This window comes from Mirounga angustirostris, unplaced genomic scaffold (genome assembly GCF_029215605.1).
Source record: "Mirounga angustirostris isolate CCGP_5_RB_7025 unplaced genomic scaffold, mMirAng1.0.hap1 SCAF_2, whole genome shotgun sequence".
NCBI lineage: Eukaryota > Metazoa > Chordata > Mammalia > Carnivora > Phocidae > Mirounga > Mirounga angustirostris.
Genome location: NW_026991710.1, coordinates 58958528 through 58983373, shown reverse-complemented (window position 1 = coordinate 58983373; position 24846 = coordinate 58958528). Strand labels below are relative to the sequence as shown.

Below are 24846 nucleotides of genomic sequence, written 5' to 3'. Positions count from 1 at the left end.
AATTTAATTAAAAATGGTATAAACAAACTATATAATAAATAAAATACAATAAAATATAATAATAACAATGGAGTGTGAGAAGAAAACAGTTGCTATTTCTATAAAAACTAAACTGAATGTTTTGGAAAGACTCTTGAGAACTAAAATGAGTTAGTAAGGATTTAGATACGGACAAGACAATCATGAAGATTGGGAGATTTTTTTTTTAAATATTTTATCTATCTATCTATCTAACTATTTATTTATTTAGAGAGCACAAACAGGCAGAGGGGAAGAGGGAGAGGGAGAGAATCCCAAGCAGACTCCACACTGAGTGCAGAGCCCGAAGCAGGGCTCAATCTCACAACCCTGAGATCATGACCTGAGTCAAAATCAAGAGTTGGATGCTTAACTGACTGAGCCACCCAGGTGCCCCAGATTGGGAGATATTTTAAAAATCAATATGAATTTTTACTGAGATAGTTTCATCTCAAACTGAAAATGAGAGGCAATGAATCACAGGTATTATTAATGCCAGAAGATGATTCAAAATTCTAATCAGTAGGTTCCAAAGAGCTGCGGACCCCATCAAAAGATTGATGAATGAATATGTAAATGATTTATGTTATAATACAATATTTAAGGTAAATATGCATTGTTTTATGATAACCAACTTTTTCTATCAATCAACAAACCATGTCCCAGTATAATGTAGATTAAGTAGGTAAGTAATGTAGACGAGTCTCCTCATATATAAAACAAAGAAGATAATCCCTACCCATAAGACTGCCTTGAGGATTAGATAAAACCATCCATATAAAGGAATACTTGCCACACAGTATGATATATTATTCACTAGCTAACACTGATGTGCTGGTGAGGGGTAACATAATAGTTAAAAGTAACGGCATGAGGAACCAGTCTTCCTAGATTCACAGACCAGCCCAATTACTTACCAGCTCCAGTGACCTTAAGGGAAGTTTTACTTAACTACTCTGTGCCTCAAATCCTTCATTAGTAAAATGTACATAAATAGCTCCAACCCCCAAGGATTACTGTGAGGATTCAATGAAGTAATAAATGTAAAGTGCCTGAAACATAAAAAATCCTTAATGTAATAACTTTTATCCAGTATTATTTTGTATATTAGTGGCTTTTCAGCAAGATAGAGAACTGTCTTTTCTTAGAGCATCCAGATATTTATTACCACAGCCCCTTTGCCTCTATGCGTCTCTGTCTAAAATGAACACAGGACTAAGCAATTGTAGTACAGACAGATCAACAGTGCCATCTAGTGGCAATTTTCTAATAAATTCGCCAAATGAGAAAGGTTGCCCTAAAAAGGTAAAATTTCTATAGATAGGAACTTAATTTTTAAGACAAACTTAATCTAATGTTTTAGATTTGTAAATTTATAAATTTGTGACATTTTTTACAACTATTTGAATTCGGTACAAATACAGGTGGGAGAAATTTAAAAAACTGCAAAACACAAGAAGATTGCCTGGCAAATACAGTAGAAATAAGACTCTCTTTTAATATGAGCCAATCAACTGGGTTTAGGCCCACTGCCAAATTTTGGGGAGGCAATGAATGAGAGGTTAATAAACCCCTAAGAGAATTAGAAATGTGAATTTAGGGGCACCTGGGTGGCTCAGCTGGTTAAGCAACTGCCTTCGGCTCAGGTCATGATCCTGGAGTCCCTGGATCGAGTCCCGCATCGGGCTTCCTGCTCAGCAGGGAGTCTGCTTCTCCCTCTGACCCTCACCCCTCTCATTCTCTCTCTCTGTCATTCTCTCTCTTTCAAAAAGTAAATAAAATTAAAAAAAAAAAAAAAAAAAAGAAATGTGAATTTAGACAGCACAAAAGTTATGTACTAAGGCATTAAGTTATACTGCTGGATAAAGTATCATATTAATACCATACAAAGAATCCATGCAATAGCACCATTCAGCTTTTGCTTTCTGCAAAATTTACAGAACTCAAAACTACTGTCATCTATACTCAGCCAGAAGTCCTCACTGTACTCAGTTGAAACAGGCATGAATTTCAGAGCCACCATTTAATTAAATAACCCGAGCCATCCAACAACACAGTTCAAATGTCAGTTATGGTGTCAGTTCACTGTGAGTAATTATGTAAGAGCTGCGGGCCCTCTGGTCCACAAATCACTATGTAAATAAAGATAGCATCAGGATCAGTGAGCAACATGTCACTTCTTTACAAGTCTGTGGATGATTGGTCACTGCACACTCGTTATTCAGCTCAAACATAAGTGACAAATCATCCTTCTTCCTTGTCTCCCAGTGATCAGCTCACATGACATTTCACAAAAGTAGATCATCGACAAAGGGAATTAACCTGTAAAGGTGACAGGGCAGCAAAGAAAATGTGGCGACGCTGGAAGTGAAATTAAGATGTGAACAGAAGGCCTGAAAATGGCGACAACAAAGCAAAGACAGCAGAAGCCTGGGCCCACGGGAAGGTAAGAACTATGAATGCAGAAGACAAGATTAGGTCACTATGGGAGGATTCTGATTGAATGGAAATGGCTTGTCCAAGAACTAGGTGACCCTGGAATGTTGACGCTGTGCACTTTGGAGCAATGCGGCTATGAGCCACAGGAGCTTAGTGAAGGCTGACTGTTTCACACAAATGAAGAAGGTTCTTATGACGAAAAGGATAACAACATCCCAGAGTAAGTGGGACCCGCATAAAGCATCACGTTAAAGAAACTCTCAGGGATACTTCACAACTTTGAAAAGACTACAAACCACAAGAAGATCGCTCGGCAAATGATTACAGAGGACAAAATGGAGGCTGATCCAAACTTAGAAAGGAATATACAATTCAATTCACCAAGGCACAGAAAAGATGCTTGCGCCATATTGTAAGTTACATGATGAGAAGAAGGCAAGTTACTGTTCAAACTCCTCTGATCAAGTTTTTGCAAAGAAATAACTTTAATTCTCAATGTTTCTAAGTTTTTTTGTTTGTTTGTTTTAGAGAGGGAGTGGGGAGGGGCAGAGTAAGAGGGAGAGAGAGAATCTTAAGCTCCATGCCGAGCGAGGAGCCAGATGTGGGGCTCGATCTCACAAACCTGAAATCATGACCTGCACCACAATCAAGAGTCAGACACCCAATTGACCGAGCCACCCAGACGCCCCTCGATGTTTTTAATGTTTTAAATTATAGTATACTGAACAAATATAAGTTTTACTCTTTTTTTCATTTCCCTATACATTTATGAACCACAGTAAGAGTTTTTAATGTTTGAGGAGAACATTTTAAAGGTCACATAACAACTGTTGTTTTTCCCATTGATTTTTAGGATCCCTTTATCGGGTTTTGCCTTACACACTCATTTTTATGGTCTTGCACTATTGTATAAAGTGAGGACTGCATGTAATTTTTGCCAGATTTTTCTTTCACAAGTTTCAGTCATTGTAAGCAATAAGTCATTTGGGATTTGTCAACAATTGCATGCTAGTCTAATAGTCCCTTCATGAACGTATTTTCTAAATTACTTGTGGTGTCTTGAAACAATGTCAAAAGATGCGCTTTAACCTAAGGCCAAAGCAGACATATAGAAGAACCTTTTGTACCTGGCAGTGGCAACTGAACTAATATACCACTGACTCTTGGGTCCATATTCAATTGATCAGTTACGTCCAAAAGTTCTTCCTGTGAAACATCCTTAGGTTTTAGAATGATCTCACTACAGATCCCTGGAAGAAAAACAAATACAGAAAGTCACTGGACTAACAAAGATGTGGTTTTTTTCATTCATGGTGTCTTACACGGTGTGTAATTGGTTTCCCCTGCTCCTATCCCACTGGAAGGAAAGGCCCTCCTACAAAAATGATGTTCAAAGCACCATTAAAAAGGGATTTCTCGAATAGCACAGATGCTTTGTCATGATTCACGTGCATTTTTTTGGCCCCGTATCCCATTGCATTTATTTGTGATAAGCTACTGTTAGTGGGTTGAATAAAGATACCAATACCACTGCCCCCACTATTAGGCCGGGTTCAGCAGAGTGAACTGGCCAGGTTTATTATCAGATTCGAGCCAATATAATAAAAATGGGCCTTTTTAAAAAAATTGAAATACAGTTGACATACAATATTACATTAGTTTTTCAGGGGTACAACCTGGTGATTTGACAAGTCTATTCCGTTTGCTGTGCTCATCACAAGTGTAGCTACCACCTGTCACCGTACAACCCTATTACAGCACCGTTGTCTACATTCCCTATGCTGTGCCTAAAAATGGACCCTTTAAATGTGCAGTGTTCGTCTGACATGTCACCATAGGATCTGAAACCACGTTAAGTTAATTCAGTAAGAAAGTTGAAGACAAAGATTAAGAAATGAACATAAGCTTTGGTAACTAATTTCTAATAATAATAAATGTTATTCAAATAGCACTTATTTGACAATTATCACTGATAATGATCACACTTTGAAGTAAAACCAGAACACATGATTTAGTAACAAGAACAACTAAAACGCATCCCCACCTACAGCAGAGGCGGCTCTGATCTTCTTCCTGACGTACGTATGACTTGCTGGGTTATCGCCCACTAATATGATACTGAGGTGAGGTCTTCTGTTCCCAAGGGAAATCCATGATTCCACACCTCTCTGTATTTCTTTCTGGATTTGTCTGGCCATTTCAGTTCCTGAGATAATAATGGCATCATGTCTGTGGAAAACAAAATAAGTAGAGTACTAAAAAGACAATAAGGAACATTCAGTCACGTAAAGGTACGAGGTCCAAGCGTGAACTACACATCTATGATTGTCCAGGTGAGCAACCATCAATCAGTCCCTAGAAAGGCACAAAGAAATGCATATACTGAAAAGGCTTTCTTGCTCTCCATGATCTCAAAGTTAAAAGTGGTGAATGAAGGTTGCTCTTACTGTGTGTTCATTTTTTTAAGGTACCTGATAAAGGGTAAGATGGTTCTTTCTTCCTCCTGCCCCTGTCCTTTCACTATTGAAAGGACTAGTGAAAGCAGTATCTGTATGTAGCACATGATTATTATACAAACACCAAAGGCAGGTCATTGAATATCATGAAGAAAGGAAAAGGAGGAGGGGGAAGAAGCAGAAGAGAAAAAGGAGAAAAGGAAACCTTATAGCACCTGAATTCTTTCTAGTACCTGGGGGCAGGCATCGTGAATATCAACCAACACAAACAAAACGCAAATTTGCTACCTCTTTCAAATAAGTCAACTGTCCTTTCTAAGAGGTTGGTACATATATATATGTATATATATATATATGTAACTATATCAAGAATATTCCATTTCAATCTGGCACCAGTGGTCAATAGTGTCCATCCCAGTTCATACAATTTTGACATGAACATCGTTCTACCAAGATTCTGAAATGTGGTCTATGCATACATACACCAAAATTGCCTGGGAAGCTTGCCAAACTTGTAGATTCCTACCCCCATGATTCAGAACAGCCTGGAAATCTGCATGTCTAACAAATCCCCACAGATACTCTTCTGCATGACCATGTTCGAAAACCACTTCTTCATTTCAACATAAAAGTGTATTTTAAAAATAATCATTGCCATAGGTAAACAGTTAACTGAGGAAATAAACTGATGAGACAATACAACTTTATAACTGTAAGTAAAGTCAACTTTTGTTTCTAATTTATCTACTTTTCACCAAAAATTTCACAGCTTTCAAGACAAGGAAAATCATGACAAATCAGTGTACCAATCTTGCTCCACTGTCCTAATTTTCTAATAGCTTTATTGAAGTATAACTGACATAAAATATACTGCACATATTTAAAGTGTGCCTTTTGATGTTTTATTATATGTATATACTTGGGAAACTATCACCACAATCAAGCAAATGAAACCCTCAGAAGAATTCTGGTGCTCCATTGTAATCTCACCATTCTGCTGTCCTTGCCACACCCCCTTCCCTATCCCCAGGCAACCACTGATCTGCTTTCTGTCACTATATATTAGTTTGTATTATCACGAATTTTATAAAAATGGAATCATGCACTACATATTCCATTTTATCTAGCTACTTTCACTCAGCATAATTAAGATTCATTCATGTTGCTGCATGTATCAACAGTTCATTTCTTCTTATTGCTGAGTAGTTTTCAATTGTATGGATATATCAAAATTTGTTTATCTGTTCAACTGTTGACGGATATTTGGCTTGTTTCCAGTTTTTAGTCATGGCAAATAAAGCTGTAATAAACGCTCATGTACAAGCCAGGTACATTTTCTCTTAAGTAAATGCCTAGGAGCAGAATGGCTGGGTCATATGATAGGTATGTTTAAATTTTTAAGAATCTCTCAATCTGTTTTCCATAGTGGTTGTACCATTTTACATTTCTAACGGCAGTATATGAGAGTTCCAGTTGTTCCACATACTTGCATAACATGGTATGGCTGGTCTTTCAAATTTCAGACATTCAACTGGCTATGTGGTGGTATCTCACTGTGCTTTTAATTTACATTCCCATAATAAATAATAATATTAAGCGTCTATTCAGGTGCTTATTTATCATCTGCCTCTATTCTTTTGTGAATTGTGTGATTTCATGTTTTGCCTATTGTTCTATAGGTTGTTTCCTTATTACTGAGTTTTGAGAGTTCTTCATACAACCTAGGTTCAAGTACTTTACCAATATATGATTTGAAATATTTTCTCTAGTCTGTGCTTTGCCTCTTCATTCTCTTAATTGTGTCTTTGGGAGATCAGTTTTCGATTTTGATGTTCTTCAGTTTTCCTTTTATGGAGTATGCTTTTGGTGATGTGTATGAGAAATCTTTGCCTAACTCAAAGTCACAAAGGTTTTCTTTAATGTTTCCACCTAGAAGTTTCTTGGGTTCAGGTTACACATTTAGTTCTATGATTAGGCCTATCCCTAGTTTGATGGGACTTTATATCAGGATATTGTCAAATGCTTTTCTACATATCTACAGAGATAATCATATGATCACATGGTTTTGGTTTTAGTCTGTTAATACGATGAATTACATTGATTGATTTTCAAATGTTAAACCCATCTTGCATTTCTGGGATAAACTTCATTGCCTATCCTTTCCTCCTTTCCAGATTATGGGGACTTCATCTAAAATTTTGTTAAATTTTTTTGCATCTCTGTACATGAGAGGTATTTGTCTGTAGTTTTCTTGTAATGTTTTTGTATGGTTTTGGTATCAGGATGATGCTACCCTCATAGAATGAGTTAGGAAATATCCCATCCTCTTCAAATTTCCAGAAGAGTTTGTGCAGAATTGGTATTATTTCTTCCTTAAATGTCTGGTCCTGGAGCTTTCATTGTGGAAAGGTTTAAAACTACAAATTTCAGTTCTTTAATATAGAGGGCTATTCTGGCTATCTATTATTTCTTGAGTGAGCTTTTGTAGTTTGTGTCTTTGTACATTCTAATGATTAGTACACAATTATAATTACAGATTAAATCAAGATAAAATACTTCTGAGTTTAAATTTTATCTTTCAAGATTAGATAACAAACGTTTTTGGAACTGAATTTCCAGTGCCCATATTTACATTTCATTTAAGTGACCTTTTAATTCTAAGAGAACAAGGTCCTCTTACATTAGAAAATACTAAAGTCTGCATATATGGCAACTTATTCCAGCAGGACTCATTTCTGTGAGGTGGCAAAAAATAAATACTTTCCATAAATTAAATTGTGTCAACAATATTCAGTTAGGGTAAAATACTATAGAAGCAGGTTTACCTAATATACTAGAATTCACTTTTATAATAAAAAACATGCATTTGTATTTTAAATTACAAAATCACCTGAGCTCCATGTTACATTTTATAGCATATGCATAGAAATGCTGCTGCTGACATGTTTTATTAGTTGATTATCTGTCACACACAATAATCTGTTCATAGGCTACTGTGAAACTGGCAATCACTGAACATAATCCAGGATAATTATGCCTTAGATATTACAAAGCTGTGGGACCCTGAGAATGTCAGAGTTGGCAGTGGCATAAACGGAATCCTGGCTTCCATAGAGAGACAATTTATATACAGATTAAATTTGACTGCATCCTGTATGCTGGGATCTGAGAGAGTGACAGGGCTTACCTTATAGCACTAATGTGCTAAGTGAGCTTGCTAATTACAGCTGAGATGCTACAGCCTGGCCTAGTTGGTGTTTATGGGTAAACACCCAATTATAAATAGGAACTTTGAGGATTTTTCATAGCAGCGGGCTCAGCCCATTGATTCACTCAGTCCCTGCAGAGCCTCAGCTAGCCTGGCTCTGTGGGAGATAAAATATAAAGAGAAATGAAGCAACCTGGAATTAGCGGAGGCCCAAAGGGTGGATGCCCCTATCAGTCCACATGCTGGATGAACCAGTAAACACACACATTATCTAGCTCACATAGTCTTTAGTGCATAAACAAATGAGATTTTTCAACATGTGTATTGTTGAAAAATATTAAATATCCATAACAGTGCAAGTATTCAGGCATAGAAACATACAGCTCCTAAGAGTTCTCCCTGGCTCAAGTCAATCTCTGCCAATCCATTTTCCACACTGCAGCCAGAGTGATTTTCCAAATTTAATCATGCCAGTTCCCTATTAAAACTCCTCACTTCAAGCTCATTGTCTATTAATTTAATTAACACATACTGAAAACCTCCTATCTACCAGGCACTATTCTAGGAAATATAAATAACAGTATACAAAACAAACTGCCCACTTTTATGGGAATTATATTCTAGATGAAGACAGACATTAAGTTTTTTTTTAAAAGAAGACAAATTTTTAAAAGGCAAATATTTAACATATCATGTGTGACAGAGGGAAAGGGCATATCTGGAAGCGAGAGTTGTCATTTTAAAGATTTCATTCATTCATTCATTCATTTAGAGAGAATGTGCACATGCATGTTGAGCAGGGGGAGAGGGAAAGGGAGACAGAGAGAAGCTCAAGTAGACTCTGTGCTGAGCACAAGCTGACGCAGGACTCGACCTCAAGACTCTGAGATCGCGACCTGAGCTGAAACTAAGAGCTGGACGCTTAACTGACTGAGTCACCCAGGCATTGCCAGAGAGTTGTCATTTTATATGGATGGGTTAGGTGTCTCTTCTCTTATTACAGGTGATATTTTATCATAAAAGAAGGCAATGAGGGAATATGTCACGTGGCTATCTGGACAAAATAATTCTAGGCCAAGGGAAGTGCAGAGCAAGTACTTTAGGCAGGAGCGTGTCTGGTATGGTGGTGAATGGCAAGAAGGGCAGCGGCTGTGGTGGAAACAAATGGACCAGGACAGGACACAAAGTCAGAGAAGTCATGGAACATCAGAACACATAAAGTCCTGCAGACCTTCAAAAGGATGTTGGCTTCTACTGTGAGGGAGGAAGCCATTTGGTGATTTTGTGGAGTGCTATGACCCGATTTTCATTATTCAATCACGGGTGAAAATGTGGAAGACAGACTATGGGAGCGAGGAGGGAGTGGGGACACCAATAAGAGGCTAGTGTGGTATCCCAGGCAAGAGATAGGGTGGCTTGGACAAAGAGGGTAGTAGGGGAGGTATGAAGTAGTCTGATTCTGAGTTAATATGGAGGATGAAGCCACTGGATTTACTGAGACTGGATGTAGGGGATGAGGAAAAGAAGTCAAATAGGACTCCAAAATTTTTGACCAGAAAAACTGAGAAAAGGGAGTTCCAACTAAAACCCAAATTTCCTGAAGCTTACAAGTCCCTGCATGAGCTTTCCTTGGCCTCGTTGCTAAGGAACACTAAGCTCGCCAAGTCCCACATTACACACAGCTGCATTTCAATTTATCCACTGGGCCGGGTTGTTGCTCTGGGCCTTCACATACACTATTCCCTCTTCCTGAAACACTCTTCCTTCTCCTTCTGACCTCCCCAACGTCCTAGCAAGTCTGTTCCTCCTTCACTCCCACACATTCCTCAAGTCTCAGCTTGGAAGGACCCCAGGGAAATGTTCTCTGACCCCTTCTCCCTGGGGAACTGCCTCCGCTATGAGCCCCCACAGCACCCTGCTCTGACCCTGCTGTCCTATGGCAAATCCTTGTTGAAACCACTGCTCCACACTCCTATGTGGACACACTATACTGGAAGCTGTGCAGGCAGGACATTTGTATCTACTACAATGTCCTTAATACCAGAGTATTTTGCACATTGTATGTGTTTACTAAATATTTGTGGAGTTATCAGAGTTAAATTGTTCATTGTATTATAATTTGTTGGAATTCTTATGCTGCCACTGAAAACAGTAACTGTAAAAACAACAATATGTGAAAATATTCTTCATAAAGTTAAGTGAAAAAGTGAGATGAAAAGTTGTAGGTACATAATTTTAACTTAAAACATGCCTGCATATGGCTAAAGATTAAAAAGGAATATGTAACATAAAATGGTGAGACAGGCAGTATTCTGGATATTTACCCATCTTAAAATGTTTTTTAAATGTTATCAAAAAGAGATCTTCTTGAACTATATTAAGAACAGATAGAAAATATCTACAAAACATATAAAAAGGAAAAATAATAATTAACAACCTTACCACCCAGTTTATGGTATCACCATTACCACCAAAATCATCTTGTAACCCTCCTCTACCCAAACCCTCTCCTCTCCTAGAGTTAAGCACTATCCTGAAATGTGGGCTTATAATTCCATTGCTTTCCTTTATCATCCAATGTTTGTAACTCTAAACATTAAAGATATAATAACATACATGATATATAAAATAAAATATATACATGTTTCTTAAAGGTATACACACCAGAATGGAATTTCTGATTAAAGGATACACATGGGGGTTCGATTTGTGCCAACTTGTTTTCCAAAGCTGCTGCACTAGTTCACAAGTCCACCAATGCTGTATGAAAGTTTCTATTGCTCTACTTCCTTGATACTGTCAAAATTTTTAACTAAACCAATTAGTTAAATGGCATTTAATTGTGCTCATAATATCCATTTCCCTATTTACTAGAGGTTGAACGTCTTACAGGTTAATTGGCCATTTGGAGCTCCTCTTCTATGGAATGCCTGTTCATCACTTTTGACCATTTTTCTAATGAATTATTAATCTGTGTCTAACTTGGAGTAGTTATTTATGCATTCTGAACACTAATCTTGTATCATCAGTTAGGTCTGTGTATCAGCTATCACCATTATGTGGCTTGTCTTTTCACTTAGTTTATGATTACGGGGGATGAAAAGTTCTTTTTTTTTTTTTTTTTTTAAGATTTTATTTATTTATTTGAGAGAGAGAGAATGAGAGAGAGCACATGAGAGGGGGGAGGGTCAGAGGGAGAAGCAGACTCCCCGCCGAGCAGGGAGCCCGATGCGGGACTCGATCCTGGGACTCCAGGATCATGACCTGAGCCGAAGGCAGTCGCTTAACCAACTGAGCCACCCAGGCGCCCCGGGGGGGATGAAAAGTTCTTAATTCTAATGAAAAACTCAAACATTTTTCCTCTGGTTTGCACAAAAAGTGCAAACTCTGACAAAATTCCTGTCATAGAATACAACAGGACTCAGCTGTTGAAACAAACTGGCTAAGAAATTGCCAGGAACGCTCTCTATAGACTAGATTTTAAAATCCCACAGTAGTGTATTCACGCACGTATAAAGTGGTTCTCGAGCCTCAGTGAAGAACCACTCCCTTAGGCCCCCATCACTCTCAGAGCAGGAATGCCTACTCTAGCATTCCCGACAGGGGGTCAGTCCGGTTCAATGTGAACAAACCTGTGAAGCATATGTGCCCAAAACCTTTAGAGCGGTGTGCAAACAAGCTATAATCTACTACTAGCTAAAGTGTGACTCAAAAACAAAACTAGCAAATAATGTACACATAAACCCAGTTACTGTAACTCCACTGCAAGCCTTATTAGGTTTATTTTGAATACAAAAAAAAAAAAAAATATTTTATCATGGCAGAATGTACTCTCCTCACTGCCTATGTCAGATTTTAGAAATAAATGTTTGAAAATTTATTTTGTAAATTAGCCTAAAAGGCCTAAAATTGTTGCATTTTGTTCAAAATCTGTTGGAAATTGCTAATCAACACATTCAGAAGATACACTAAGGACACTGGAAAGAGGACGTGAGATCTGAAGCTTTTAGTGAATTGCAGTCACTGAAACCAAACTTACAAACAGAAATCGTATCCCTTCGAAAGCAAAGGAAGAAATTTATCCCTTTAAAAGCAGGAGAAACAATATAAGAACTAATTGAACAAGAATGGCTTAAACAATATAAAAGCAATTCTGAAAGTCTATTGTTGTGGGTTGAATTGTGTCTCCCAAATCCTAGTTCTTTGCACCTGTGATTGTGACCTTATTTGGAAATAAGGTATTTGCAAATATAATTAAGATGTAGGATGAGGATGAGGTCATACCGCAGTAGAGTGGGCCCTTAATCCAATAATCCACATGACCACAGAGGCGGGGATTGGAGTTATGTCCCTACAGACCAAGGAAAACTAAGAATTGCCAGCAAGAAGAGAAGAGCAAGGCTCTGCGGATACCATGATTTCAGTCTTCTAGCTTCTTTAGTCTTCTGTTGTTTTAAATCATCTAGTTTGTGGTACTTTGTTTGTGGCAGCCTTAGTAAACAAATCTATAATCCTAATTTATAATATTCCAATTTGTGGGAAGAATCTTTTGATGGAGCTGTTTTTCACTGAATACATTTATATTTTGGAACGTAATGGCATATAATTGAAAAGACCTATAATTTTACTGCATCTGTAAAACATGGATAAATAAATAAGGCAAAATATTTTAATAGTCCTAAATACAAACAACTTCTGTGATGACATTTAATTAAGTATTTGTCAAAGAAAGGTACTCTGAAAGGAGACACAAAGACAGCAACTGTGAAAATATTTAGGCTAAAATATCTTCACATTTCAATATGAAAAAAACTAGAATTGAGACTGTTCCATTTAGCAGTTTGCTCTGAGCTTAACAGGTGCTTTAGCATCTGTAGAGAAAGTACTTTGAAAACTAAAACTACAATGTCTAAAGAAAAGAATAATTTGCAACTTTAAAAAAAAACTGCAACAAATTTAATTTTTAAATTAAGCATCTTTTTTTCTTCCAGAAAATTATCAGTGTCAAGGTATTAAAGATATGGCTAAGAAACTGATTCAAGAATATGTACCAAGAAGTCAGCGTGTGTTGAAAGTTAGTAGTCAAATAATTAACATAAAAAATTGAGTATATTAATATAAAGATCAAAAATTTTCAGTTGTTTTAATGTATAAGGATATAAATTACCTTTTAAAATATTAATTTTGAAAACAGCTTTGAACAGGACTCTTTTATAGGTCCTAAAATATTTGTCAGTAAAATATTTCAAATATGTAATTTTCATTATTTTTTTTTTAATTTTATTTGAGAAAGAGAGTGAGCACAAGCAAGGGGAGGGGCAGAGGGAGAGGAACAAACAGACTCCATGATGAGCAGGGAGCCCTACCGGGGGTTGGATCCCAGGACCCTGAGATCATGACCTGAGCCAAAGGCTGACACTTAACCGACTAAGCCACCCAGGCACCCATCAAATTTTATTTTAACATCTCTTTTTACTCTTAAAAATGTGGTTTGGTCAAAAACTTATATATTCCCATTGCCATTAATAAAGTGCTGTCAATTTGACCCCTAAGATGTTTTTCACATAATGCACCCTGTCATTACTTGCTCAGGTGTAATTTCCTGAATGTTGCAAGTGACCCCCAAAGAAGGCAAGACAAAGAGTTCTCCCTTTCAGTATTCTCCTCCCATTGCTGGGCTGGCACTAAATGTGGCTTCATTAAAAAGCAATAAATCACAGTGGGGGTGGGGATGGTCAGTAGTAGGGCAGGATAATGCATTACAGATTACTTATCCCCAGCCAGAAGACAGCCCTGGTTCACGGTTAATAGTGTAAAAGGAGATTTCAAAACGGAGCAAGCAAGCCTAAGGAAGTCTCTTGAAAATTGTGTGGAAAGGCTGTAGGGAGGAATCTGTGCAGGTCCTCATTGGAGGAACTCTGAACTTTTTGCCAGCTACACACCCTCAGCCTAGATTTAGCCTCACCTTGAATCCCTCATTTGCATATTAACCCAACCAATCTCAGTTAACCTACTTTCAGTCTGTTTTGCATTGAGGACCTAAATGAGAACTGCACTTGTGAACTTTAGCCTTTATAATTCTGTCCCCTCTTTGTCTTCCTCAGAACAGGAGTCAGATTTCTACCTGAATCTGAGTCTCCCAAATTGCAATTCTAATTGCCCAAATAAATGCCTGTTTGCTTACATTTCCAGTGAATACTTTCTTGGTCCACAGGAGCTATAATGAGGTTGGACAACTCAACTGCTCTGAAAGGAATGCAATTTCCTTATCTACATAATGGGAATGTTCTCTGTTTAACTTACAGAAAGGGATTTGGCTAAAAGTTGACTGGCTGATTTGTAAAAATAGCTCTTTTAAGTGACAGATGGTGACATATCAAATAACCAAGGAGCAATACGAGATCAGAAAGCCATCATTTAGTGTTGCTTCCATGAGCTTGTTTATTTCTCTGTATTTTCCAGGAAATAAACTGTAACCATCCTAACCTATGGTTACTAGAACAAAATGTAGTTATTTAATTATCTAAAGCAAAGTAGTAAATAAATCACTACTTTTCTTGGGTATTAAAATACTCCTTTATAAAATAGTAAAATAACAACAAATAAAATCTACCCAAGATCAGCAGTATATTTAATTTGTATACTTGGCATCTCGCTTCTGCATCTAGGTTCCAATCTCATTTTCAACCACAACTTTAATTAGGGCTGCAGTGCACTGTTTTATGATCTATAAAGATAAAAAAAAAGCCTAATACAATCATTAGCAATTCAGATTTCTCTGCAGGTCCTACCATAGCTTAATTGCTGTGTATTTTAGGGCCTCACTTGGAGATTTTGAGTTTGAATTAGTACAACAGAAATGAAACCCAAGGGAACCAGCACAAATTACATATCCAATAAAACCAATTACTAGTACTAGGGAGCCTTTTGAAGTAAATAAATTTTTTGAAAGTGAATGAATACTTAGGAGTGTTAAGTTTAGGAATTTTAAAAACATTTCATTTCACATCCCAAACACTACACTTCTACCCTAAAGTTATTTTATCAGAAATTATACTTTTGTAAACAAAACCTAAAAGCAAGTTCTTCTCATTTTGCATAATTCTGTTATTCAATTTTGCAATTCATCTCTTTCAGGTCCCTAACCTGTCAATTAGAACATCAGTAGCTACCTAAACAACATTCATGCTTTTTTCAGGATCTTAGATGCTAAGTTTTGTACCACAAGAACCCTTGGACAGCTTCTCAGAACAATCTTTGGAATGTTTAATACAAAATACACAGGTTTACAAGGAAACCACTTTTTTTGAACTAGGGCTATCACTTTTGTTTTTAAAGCATTAAAGAACAGCATCTAGTGGCAGGTCTAATAACTACATAATGATGAGTATATATGATGTTTTGAATCTCTGCATCAACTGTAATATCTAAGTATCTGAGGTTTTACTGGCAATATCTCAAATACTGCTAATATTACCGTGCTTTGTTGCCAACATTTACAACTGAAGAAAATGCTAAATTTGTTAGAGGTTAGTGATCTCCCATCTAAGTTTATGGATCCCCTAAAATCGGTCCATAAAGTCTTAGGTTAAGAAATACTCTTCATGGGACGCCTGGGTGGCTCAGTCGGTTAAGGGTCTGCTTTCAGCTCAGGTCAGGATCCCAGGGTCCTGGGATTGAGTCCCACATCATGCTCCCTGCTCCGCGGGAAGCCTGCTTCTCCCTCTCCCACTCCCCCTGCTTGTGTTCCCTCTCTCACTGTGTCTCGGTCAAATAAATAAATAAAATCTTTAAAAAAAAAAAATACCCTTCATTAAGGGAAACTGACAAGAAAATTTTTAAGATTTATATGCAAAATTAGCTTTCTTGATTCACAAAAGTTCTACGAGATTTAATACATGTTTTCAAGAAAAGGAATAGTGAGATATGTCAATAATTATAAGTTGCTTATAGAGCAAAGCACTGGGTAGATCATTAAGGTTCAAACCTTGTCTTCACCATTTATTTACTGTTAGCCTGGGCAAGTTAGTTTTTCTAAGCCTCAATCACCCAATCTATTAGGAATAGTAATAGTCTACTTCAGCTGTTGTGAGGATAAAAGGATATACTTATGCAAAAAAATCTCAGCAAAGTGCTTAGCACAGAGTAAAGTTTCACTGAATACTAGTAAGAATTTATTTTTCAACAACACAACTGTATTAAAGGCAAGATGATATTCATTAGTCATTCATAAATAACCAAAGCAGGGAGGGGACATCTATTTTTTTTGAATTTTTTAAAATTTAAATTCAATTAATTAACGCATTATGTATTATTAGTTTCAGAGGTAGAGGTCAGTGACTCACTGGTCTTATATAATGCCCAGTGTTCGTTCATTACATCATGTGCCCTCCTTAATGCCCATCAACCAGTTACCCCATCGCTCCACCCCTCTCCCCTCCAGCAACCCTCAGTTCGTTTCCTATGATTAGGAGTCTCTTATGTTTTGTCTCCCTCTCTGATTTCTTCTTGTTTTATATGATCTCACTCATTTGTGGAATTTAAGAAACAAAACAGAGGATCATAGGGGAAAAGAGGGTCATCTATTTTAAACTATATATGCCCTAACTTTAGAATTATTAATCTTTAATCTTTTGGTTCTAGGCACACTCTTTATTGTGAGTAATTACAGAAACCTACATAGATCATTTATCATTTTCATTCTGATCATTAAGTGAACAAACCCTGTTGGTATGATGTTGACAAGAACATGACCTAAATCTGAGAGTAAATTATTTCGTATGTTTTAAGAACTAGACACTGAACAATACCGAGATGGTTATGTAAGTTATGACCAATTGACTTAATGTAATATAATGCAACCAATAAAATATTAGTAAAAACAATAGCAACACAGAAGAAAATGGACATGATGTAATGTTAAGTGGAGCAGCGTGGATAAGCATTCTTGGATAACACCCAACCCTGAGTTCTTTGACACTAATTTAGGTTTAGATTATGTTCCATTCTGACCACAAAATTTTTTATCTTCATTCTGACCACAAAGTTTTCTTTTAAGTACTTTTTATCTGGTCCAAATGGCACCCAATAGCAAATCTCATTTATTATTAATCATTAATTTATCCCACTCTGACAGTTCAATTTTCTCCCAAGTTCCAAGCTCTTTAAACCTCCCTCCACAACTTAATCATCTCCAACCCAAACTATTTTCAAACCTGCCATTAGGCTCCACAGAATTCCAGGAGAGTATGTTACCATGGAAAATTATGTGGCATTTTTGTTTTTTCCTGATGTTTTTAACCATCCAATCAAGGTATTAACATGAAAAGATAATATTTGAAAAACAAAGATTCAGGTCATAAAGAAACTGCTTAATTATTCCTAATACCATGACTGAGTAACAAGACCTGAGATTAATACTAGTCTTTTTTTTTTGAATTTTATTGTTATGTTAATCACCATACATTACATCATTAGTTTTTGATGTTGTGTTCCATGATTCACTGTTTGCGTATAACACCCAGTGCTCCATACGTGCCCTCTTTAATACCCATCCCCAGACTAACCCATCCTCCCACCCCCCTCCCCTCTAGAACCCTGAGTTTGTTTCTCAAGAGTCCAGTCTCTCATGGTTCGTCTAATACTAGTCTTTTTTCATCTATTGACCCATTTTAATCAGAAAACTTGATTTTGGAGACATTACATTAGAACACATTATTTCTGAACAGCTGGGACACAGACATAAAACTCAGATATAGAAACACTAAATGGCAAAATATGTAGGTTCTAAATTTAAAATGACATTAAGAACTGCTTAGAAATCAACACTGTAGCCAGACAGCTATCTCATTAGATAGGTAAGGCACTAAGATAGGAAAACCACACTATCACATTTCCCAACAAAATATGATTTTGAGAAACTACTTTTGCTAGTCATTGGAACTAACTCTTATCTTGGTTGAAATCAGTCTATGAAAAATCAGCTTTAGTAATAGTCCTAACTGGAGTCTGGGTCCTTCAAGCTGCACATGAGGATAAAAGGATCTTTACATCAAATAATTCTGTTGCAGAGACAGAAATACTGAATGACTACTAGAGGGGAGAATTTGAATAAAAATGACCAGCCTTACTGATGAAATTTGGTCTTTTTTCAATTATAAAATTCAACTACTCCCTCTACAAGACATGAATAGTTAACGAACATAAATCAGTATTTTTTAATAGCTCCAGAATTGTAGTTTTTTGTTTTTTTTTTTTTAAATGCTGGTCTAGCTGCAAAAATTATAAAGCCATTGTCAATGAGACATAAAGAAAGGTGAGGTTTCCATCAAGAGCTGTAGGCCAGATACAAAATTTTACAAATACTAAAGGCATCATATCAGGAGCAAGGGACAAAAGAGAATCTGCCAAATTAACGACTTTGGGAATCACTTTGCAACAGGATAAACATGGAACAAACGCTTAGGATATCCATTTAATTACTGAAAATAAATTCAGGTAGGATGATCTAAAGCCGCATTTAGAAAGTCCCTGTTGTAGGATACCTGCAAATCTGCTTCGAGCACGGCATTAATGTACAAGGTGTGTAACATCCCCTCCAAATGGGAAATGCTGCTGCCTAGCTCCATACACTGAAAACAATGGGCCAAAGATTCATGTGATATTTATAATCCAGTGACCGTTTCATCTGTAAACTCACGCAAAAAGGCAAAAATAGTAAAAATTTAATCACTATAATTTTTTTTAATTTTTAACTTTTTGGCTATTTAGATAATTCGTTTCAAGAAACAATAAGCTGCAACAAATATAAGGGCTTATTTATTTGACAGTAAATATATTTTCTTCCAATTAATAAGATCTAATTTCTCATGAGGAAATTGACTCACTGTTAAATCTTAAAAATGAGAGAAAGCTTAAATGATACTTCAACATTTTATAATTTTCAAATTCTGCCAAAGATTATTTCTTGAAATTCCAATTAAATACTTCATTAAAGAAGTACTTACATGTTCCATTAGTACAGGTATCTAGTCAAAAATATGAAAAATAATCAAAAATGCTTTTTCGTTTTTCTTTAAGGCTCTGTGTAGCTCAGAAACTGACAATAAATCTGTTAATTTAAAACAGAGTTTATCAAACTCAAAAATAATTTTCAATAAAAATAATACTAAGGCTCAAATTTCAAGTCAACAGGAATGATGTCAGATTAAACCACATTCACTATGAAGAACTAGACAACTAATGTGTAACTACATTATGTATCTAGTCAAAAATATGAAAAATAATCAAAAATGCTTTTTCGTTTTTCTTTAAGGCTCTGTGTAGCTCAGAAACTGACAATAAATCTGTTAATTTAAAACAGAGTTTATCAAACTCAAAAATAATTTTCAATAAAAATAATACTAAGGCTCGGGCGCCTGGGTGGCTCAGTTGGTTAAGCGACTGCCTTCGGCTCAGGTCATGATCCTGGAGTCCCTGGATCGAGTCCCGCATCGGGCTCCCTGCTTGGCGGGGAGCCTGCTTCTCCCTCTGACCCTCCCCCCTCTCATGTGCTCTCTCTGTCTCAAATAAATAAATAAAATCTTTAAAAAAAAAAAAATAATAATAATAATAATACTAAGGCTCAAATTTCAAGTCAACAGGAATGATGTCAGATTAAACCACATTCACTATGAAGAACTAGACAACTAATGTGTAACTACATTATTTAAAAAGATGACTGAGGATTGGGACAAGTGGGGAGGCAGACAGTGGCGACCTCTGGAAGATGGAATCTCTTCTCTCTGCTGGTCCTAGAAGAGAAAAGAGACACCAATAAGCATCAACACACTGTCCGAATTCCTCCCCACCCGAGACCCAACAGTCCACAGGTGTTTCTCAACCTGACAGCCAACTTCACCTTCATATGTGGTATTCAGTGCCGAGAGGATGTCAAGAACACCATCCTATCCTAACTTGATTAGCACTGCCGTAAGAAAATAAAAACTACCAAAAGTATTCTTTATTTTTATAGTCATAACCTATATCAAATGGGGCTGAAAGCAGCTGGGTTGAAAGTAATACTTCTTTATATTAAGAACAGCTTTCCAGGGACGCCTGGGTGGCTCAGTCGGTTAAGTGGCTGCCTTCAGCTCAGGTCATGATCCCAGGGTCCTGGGATGCAGTCCCGAGTCAGCCTCCCTGCCCAGAAGGAAGCCTGCTTCCCCGTCTGCCTGCCGCTATGCCCTGCTTGTTTGCCCACGCTCATGTTCTCTCTGACAAATAAATAAAATCTTTTAAAAAAAGTAGCTTTCCAAAACGGTTGCATTCATCTTTTAAATTATAAAGAGACCATTAAATACAACTTAAAAGATCTGAATTATCCCTTTGCTTGTGCCACGTGTGTATGAAGCAAGTGTCTACCAGGAAATGTTTGGGTTCTGTTGACTCCCATTCAAAGTATATGGAGAGGATGAGGTGATGGGTTCTTTACATCAAGCTGACAAAGGGAAATTCATGAACTTACACAATCTGGAAAAGGCTATCCTCACTCTGGAAAGAAGCCCTAAAACAACTGAAATTCAAAAAACAGAGTTACTATAGTACATTATACCTTTAATTCTGCAATTCAAACAGAATTTTACACAATCTGCTTTTCCTAGGTAGTACAGTTGGTTATTCCAAACCAACTGGCAAATTGTTTCAAACACCGAGAGCTTCATTAACCAGACTCAGAATCACTTATGGTCTCACATATCTTCGTGGAAGACCTAATCAACAGAAACTACATCTAAAGTAAACCCTATTGGAAATATGTATCTTTTTATTTTAGTCACTCAAGACTGAGAACTAAATATATGTATAAAATAGGAGCCAACCAATTTAAATTAAATAAGCAGTAGCTATGTTTCGGCATTACTGATTATTACTTTCTTCCAGGTACTTGTGCTGCTCACTGGTGATACAAAAAGATGAAAAAGACCGTCTCTGAGCGCGTAGAACTGCAGTGAACACGCGTTACTGGAAGCCCTGAAAGTCTTGAAAACAGAACCTCTTCTGGACTCACTGGCTCTGGGTCAAGGGAATATATTTTTATATGCTTAGGTTTGAGTTTGCAACTCCAACAAGTAGATGGCGGAGAAGTGAAGAAGAGTTCAGGGGTGCCACTGTGCAGAAGTTAAAACCATACCATGTAACGTACTAGCCAGCGACGGGGTCCAAAGAGATGCAATGATTCTAAGACTGATTACTTCAACCTTAGATTGGAGAGGTTTGGGAAGAGCCATACAGAAAAAGACTGAGAAATCAAGATTAATATCTGATTTTGTGAAATCATTAAGAATTTTAGAGTTGGAAAAGAACTCAGCATTACCATCAACAAAGGAATTCAGAAACTCAAACACTAGTAAACCATCCAGACAATGCTCACTCCTTTGTTTACGAAATACAACAATAACCAAAACAAAAGCAACTACTTGAAACACGCAGACCACCTGTTTCCACCTCGCCTTTCCTGAGGGCCTCAAATGTCTTCCTAAACCACTCCACTGTACCTCCTGCAAAACAGGAATATTCTGGCGCCAGAGCCCAAAGCAGACCACATCCCGGCTGCCCGAATTGAGGTCGAGCGACCGGCCCGCAAGGCCAAGTTCGAAGCCCAGGCAGCCTCGCCCCCAGCCCCGCCACGCCGCGCGGCTGCCCTAGCCTCCGGCCCGACGCGGGAAAGCTCGGCAGGCGCCAGCGGCCCCCGCCCCGCCGGCCCTCCCGCAGCCGGCGGCTCCGCACGCGTCGGCACCCACACCCGAAAACAGCGAGCGTCTCGGGCGCTCGTACCTCACGCCGCTGCTCCGAAAGCCCCGGAACACGCGCCTGTCTGCTCCCGGAACCCCCGGCAGCACTGCGCTCCCGCCCCGCGCCAGCATGCGGCTCACACGGTCACCAAGAAGGTAGAAGCCGCGGGCCGGCACGGCCATGGCCGCTAATCGCTGGCTTCCGGGCGGAGGCTCCACCCCCCGCCGCTGCCGCCCTCGCAGCTCACACTGGGCTCCGCCCCCACCCGGCCGGGCCGGGGAGCCGGTCCCTCCCTCAGCCGGCTTTGGGCGCCATGCCGGGGCGGGGCCGGGAGCCAAGCTCAGGGCTGGGGCAGGGCCTACAGGACGCCGGGAAGCGGGGCCAGAAACCGAGCTCCGAGTCGGTCGGGGGCGGGGCCAAAGGAACTCCGGGACTGTTAGGGGGCGGGGCCAGGACCTAAGCCCTGGCTGAGCAAAGGATGGGGGATGGGGAGGAGGACGCCGGGGTGCGGGATGGGTTGCGTCCCTGAGACTGGCTGTTAGCGGTGTGATTTCTCACCCACCCGCTACACCTCTGATTTTCCTACAGTGAGGGCACAGGTAAGGTGTCTAAACTAATCAGTCCAAGCAGCATGCCTTTTTACCCTAGCCAGAAATGTCCTACCACCTCCGAGGCTACGTGGAATTGATTTAAAGCCAGAAGCATTTAACCGCTTCTTTGCTTCCTACTCCTTTAGTACCATCTTGGGATACCTGGGAGCTGGAGAGAGAAACAAAGGTGTGAGTGTGAGTGAACTTTAGGATTTCTATGGCTCTACCTTATCTCCACTTCTGGAAGGAAAAAAAATGACCAATGTCTATTATTTTCCAGAGTTGATGACCAAGTTAACACAGCTTAGGAACCTGCATTGTGTGGTGAATTGACAACGAAGGAGGAAGCAAAATATCAACTCCGTCTGAAAAAGTAAAAGTCAGACTGACCATTCACTATGTTGGAATATGTTAAGAGACAAATTGAAGCATATTTTTTAAAATTAAGAGTTTCTTTGATCAAAAATCAATTTGAATCAGGCAGCAGCCAATCTAGCAGATTGAAAGGCTCTCTGAGGAGCTGTACAAAATGAAAGACTTTTCTGGGCAGAAGGGAGCAGGAACAAGAAAGTTACACTAGCAAAAAAGTAGGTTTGTTATTGCAAAGTTACTTTCCTTTAGGGGATGGCAGGGATCTATCAGTCACAATACCTAACTAGTGCTGATCAGGTGATTCCTGGTTGCTGGTTTAAGATGCCATATCTAGGACAAAGGAAACTAATGGGGAGGAAGAATTAGGGAGGTCCTTCTAGATAGACTTAAAATCAAATTGACATGAGACAGATTAACAGGAGAAAACCAAATTTAATACCTTATGTACAGGGAATCAGAATCAGATTTAATAGCGTACATATGGGGAATCCACACAGACTGGAAATTCCAAAGACAGGTAACATGATGCTTATATGAGCTAAGGAGAGGGGTAGGGGTCTGAGGATACAAAGGGAGAGAGACCACTAACAGGAAGGGGAAAGGAGATGTTTGGAAAACAAAGGTGCCCTATTATGCAGATAGTTTCTTAGGTAAAGAGGAATCTCTATTAATAGCTCTCTTCCTGGTAAAGCAGGCAGTTGGGGAAGTGAAAAACTTTTTCTGAATCTGCTGGGTTTGGATTGTTTTTAAGGCAAAATAATGTTCATGTCCAAGTGGCCCATCTTGGGGTGGCCTGTCCTTGGCCTCTACACTCATTAAGTCTCAGTTTGGTGAAGTGGGGCTTAGCATAAGCAACTCCATTTTGGACCTGTTATCTTGTTTTTTAACAAATAACAGACACAGATAAGAGACAGATAAAACCAGCTGCGGAGGGGAAGGGAAAGAATATTTCTCTCACCATCAGGCTGCAGCTGTGAGTTTCATCACAATCCCTTTGACCACCGCTTTCTTACTTAGCATCCTTGTTCTCTAAAATCATAACTGTCAGAAAATTTGATGTTTAAAATCAAATGAATAAGAATGAAACATCCTATTCTGCATGATCTAAGTCAATTTCAAACAAAGAAGCAGCCTTTATTTCCAACCTACCTAAAAAGCTTCAGATGAGGGATTTCTGAACACATTCCACATCTGTCTTACCTTTATCAATTCCAAGGAATAGGCCCCTGGGTCCACTTTGCAGTCCAACCTGATGTTGACCCCTTTACACACAGCTCTTTTCTGCTTTGAGCCTACCAAAATATTGCTTTATGTAAATTTCACTTAACCTCTACCCTTCCCCAAATCTTTATAATAACCTTATATCTCTCTAATTGATGAGACACTTCTGGGTTCCTCTGGTATGCAGTCTCATTACAAGGAACAAGTTATCCTAACATTCGTCTTGCTATAGGTTTGTCCCGGCAGTTGTAGTCTGGTTAGGCTAGGATAGAAGCCAGGAGTGATTATCCTACAGAAAGGATTCCAGCCCAGGAGTAGTTATCAGTCTAGCAACATATGCAGGATTCTGTGCTCTATATGGGGGAGGAAGGCATGCCCTTTAGTCCACTTCTTTTATATCCCCATTGTACCTAGCATAGCATTGAGCAAAGCTGAATGGGTGAATGGGGGCTCTCTGCTCAGTGGGAAGTCTCCTTCTCCCTCTGCCCCTTCCCCCACTCATGCTCAGGTGCGCGCTCTCTCTCTCTCAAATAAATAAGTCTTTAAAAAAATGTACAACCAGTTGCACCAAAAGCACTTATTACTAGTCAATTCATTCCTCCTTATCTACAATTCCACTTCTTTCTTACATGAGCTGTCTATATGGCCGTAAGTCTGTCCCTTCCTCCAGCTGGCAAAATGATGTGGCAGAAATAAAGATTAGTAAACTTGAAAACACTAAAAACTATCAAAGGTGAAATGTGTTTTTTAAAAAAGGCTAAAAAATATAATA

The 24846-nt window shown here is 38.4% G+C and overlaps 1 protein-coding gene across 10 annotated transcripts in view; it reads right to left on the bottom strand.

Moving 5' to 3' along the window:
• MTHFD2L (methylenetetrahydrofolate dehydrogenase (NADP+ dependent) 2 like) overlaps positions 1 to 22108 on the bottom strand; it is a 128336-nt gene extending 106228 nt beyond the window's left edge. For 3 of the 10 annotated variants that reach the window (XR_010409424.1, XM_045881010.2, XM_045881014.3), the window contains exons 1-3: positions 21934 to 22108; positions 4502 to 4686; positions 3585 to 3707 (exon numbers count right to left, since the gene is read on the bottom strand). Coding sequence is in view for 9 of the 10 variants with exons in the window: in XM_045881010.2 (XP_045736966.1) it covers positions 3585 to 3707; positions 4502 to 4686; positions 21934 to 22073 (448 nt within the window). In the remaining variant the exon portion in view is untranslated. Of the gene's footprint in view, positions 1 to 3584; positions 3708 to 4501; positions 4687 to 10785; positions 15569 to 18665; positions 19914 to 20626; positions 21903 to 21933 lie in introns of those variants that run through there. The other 7 variants (XM_064584590.1, XM_064584593.1, XM_045881012.3 and 4 more) reach the window with 7 other exon arrangements.
• Between the last annotated feature and the right edge of the window lie 2738 nt (positions 22109 to 24846).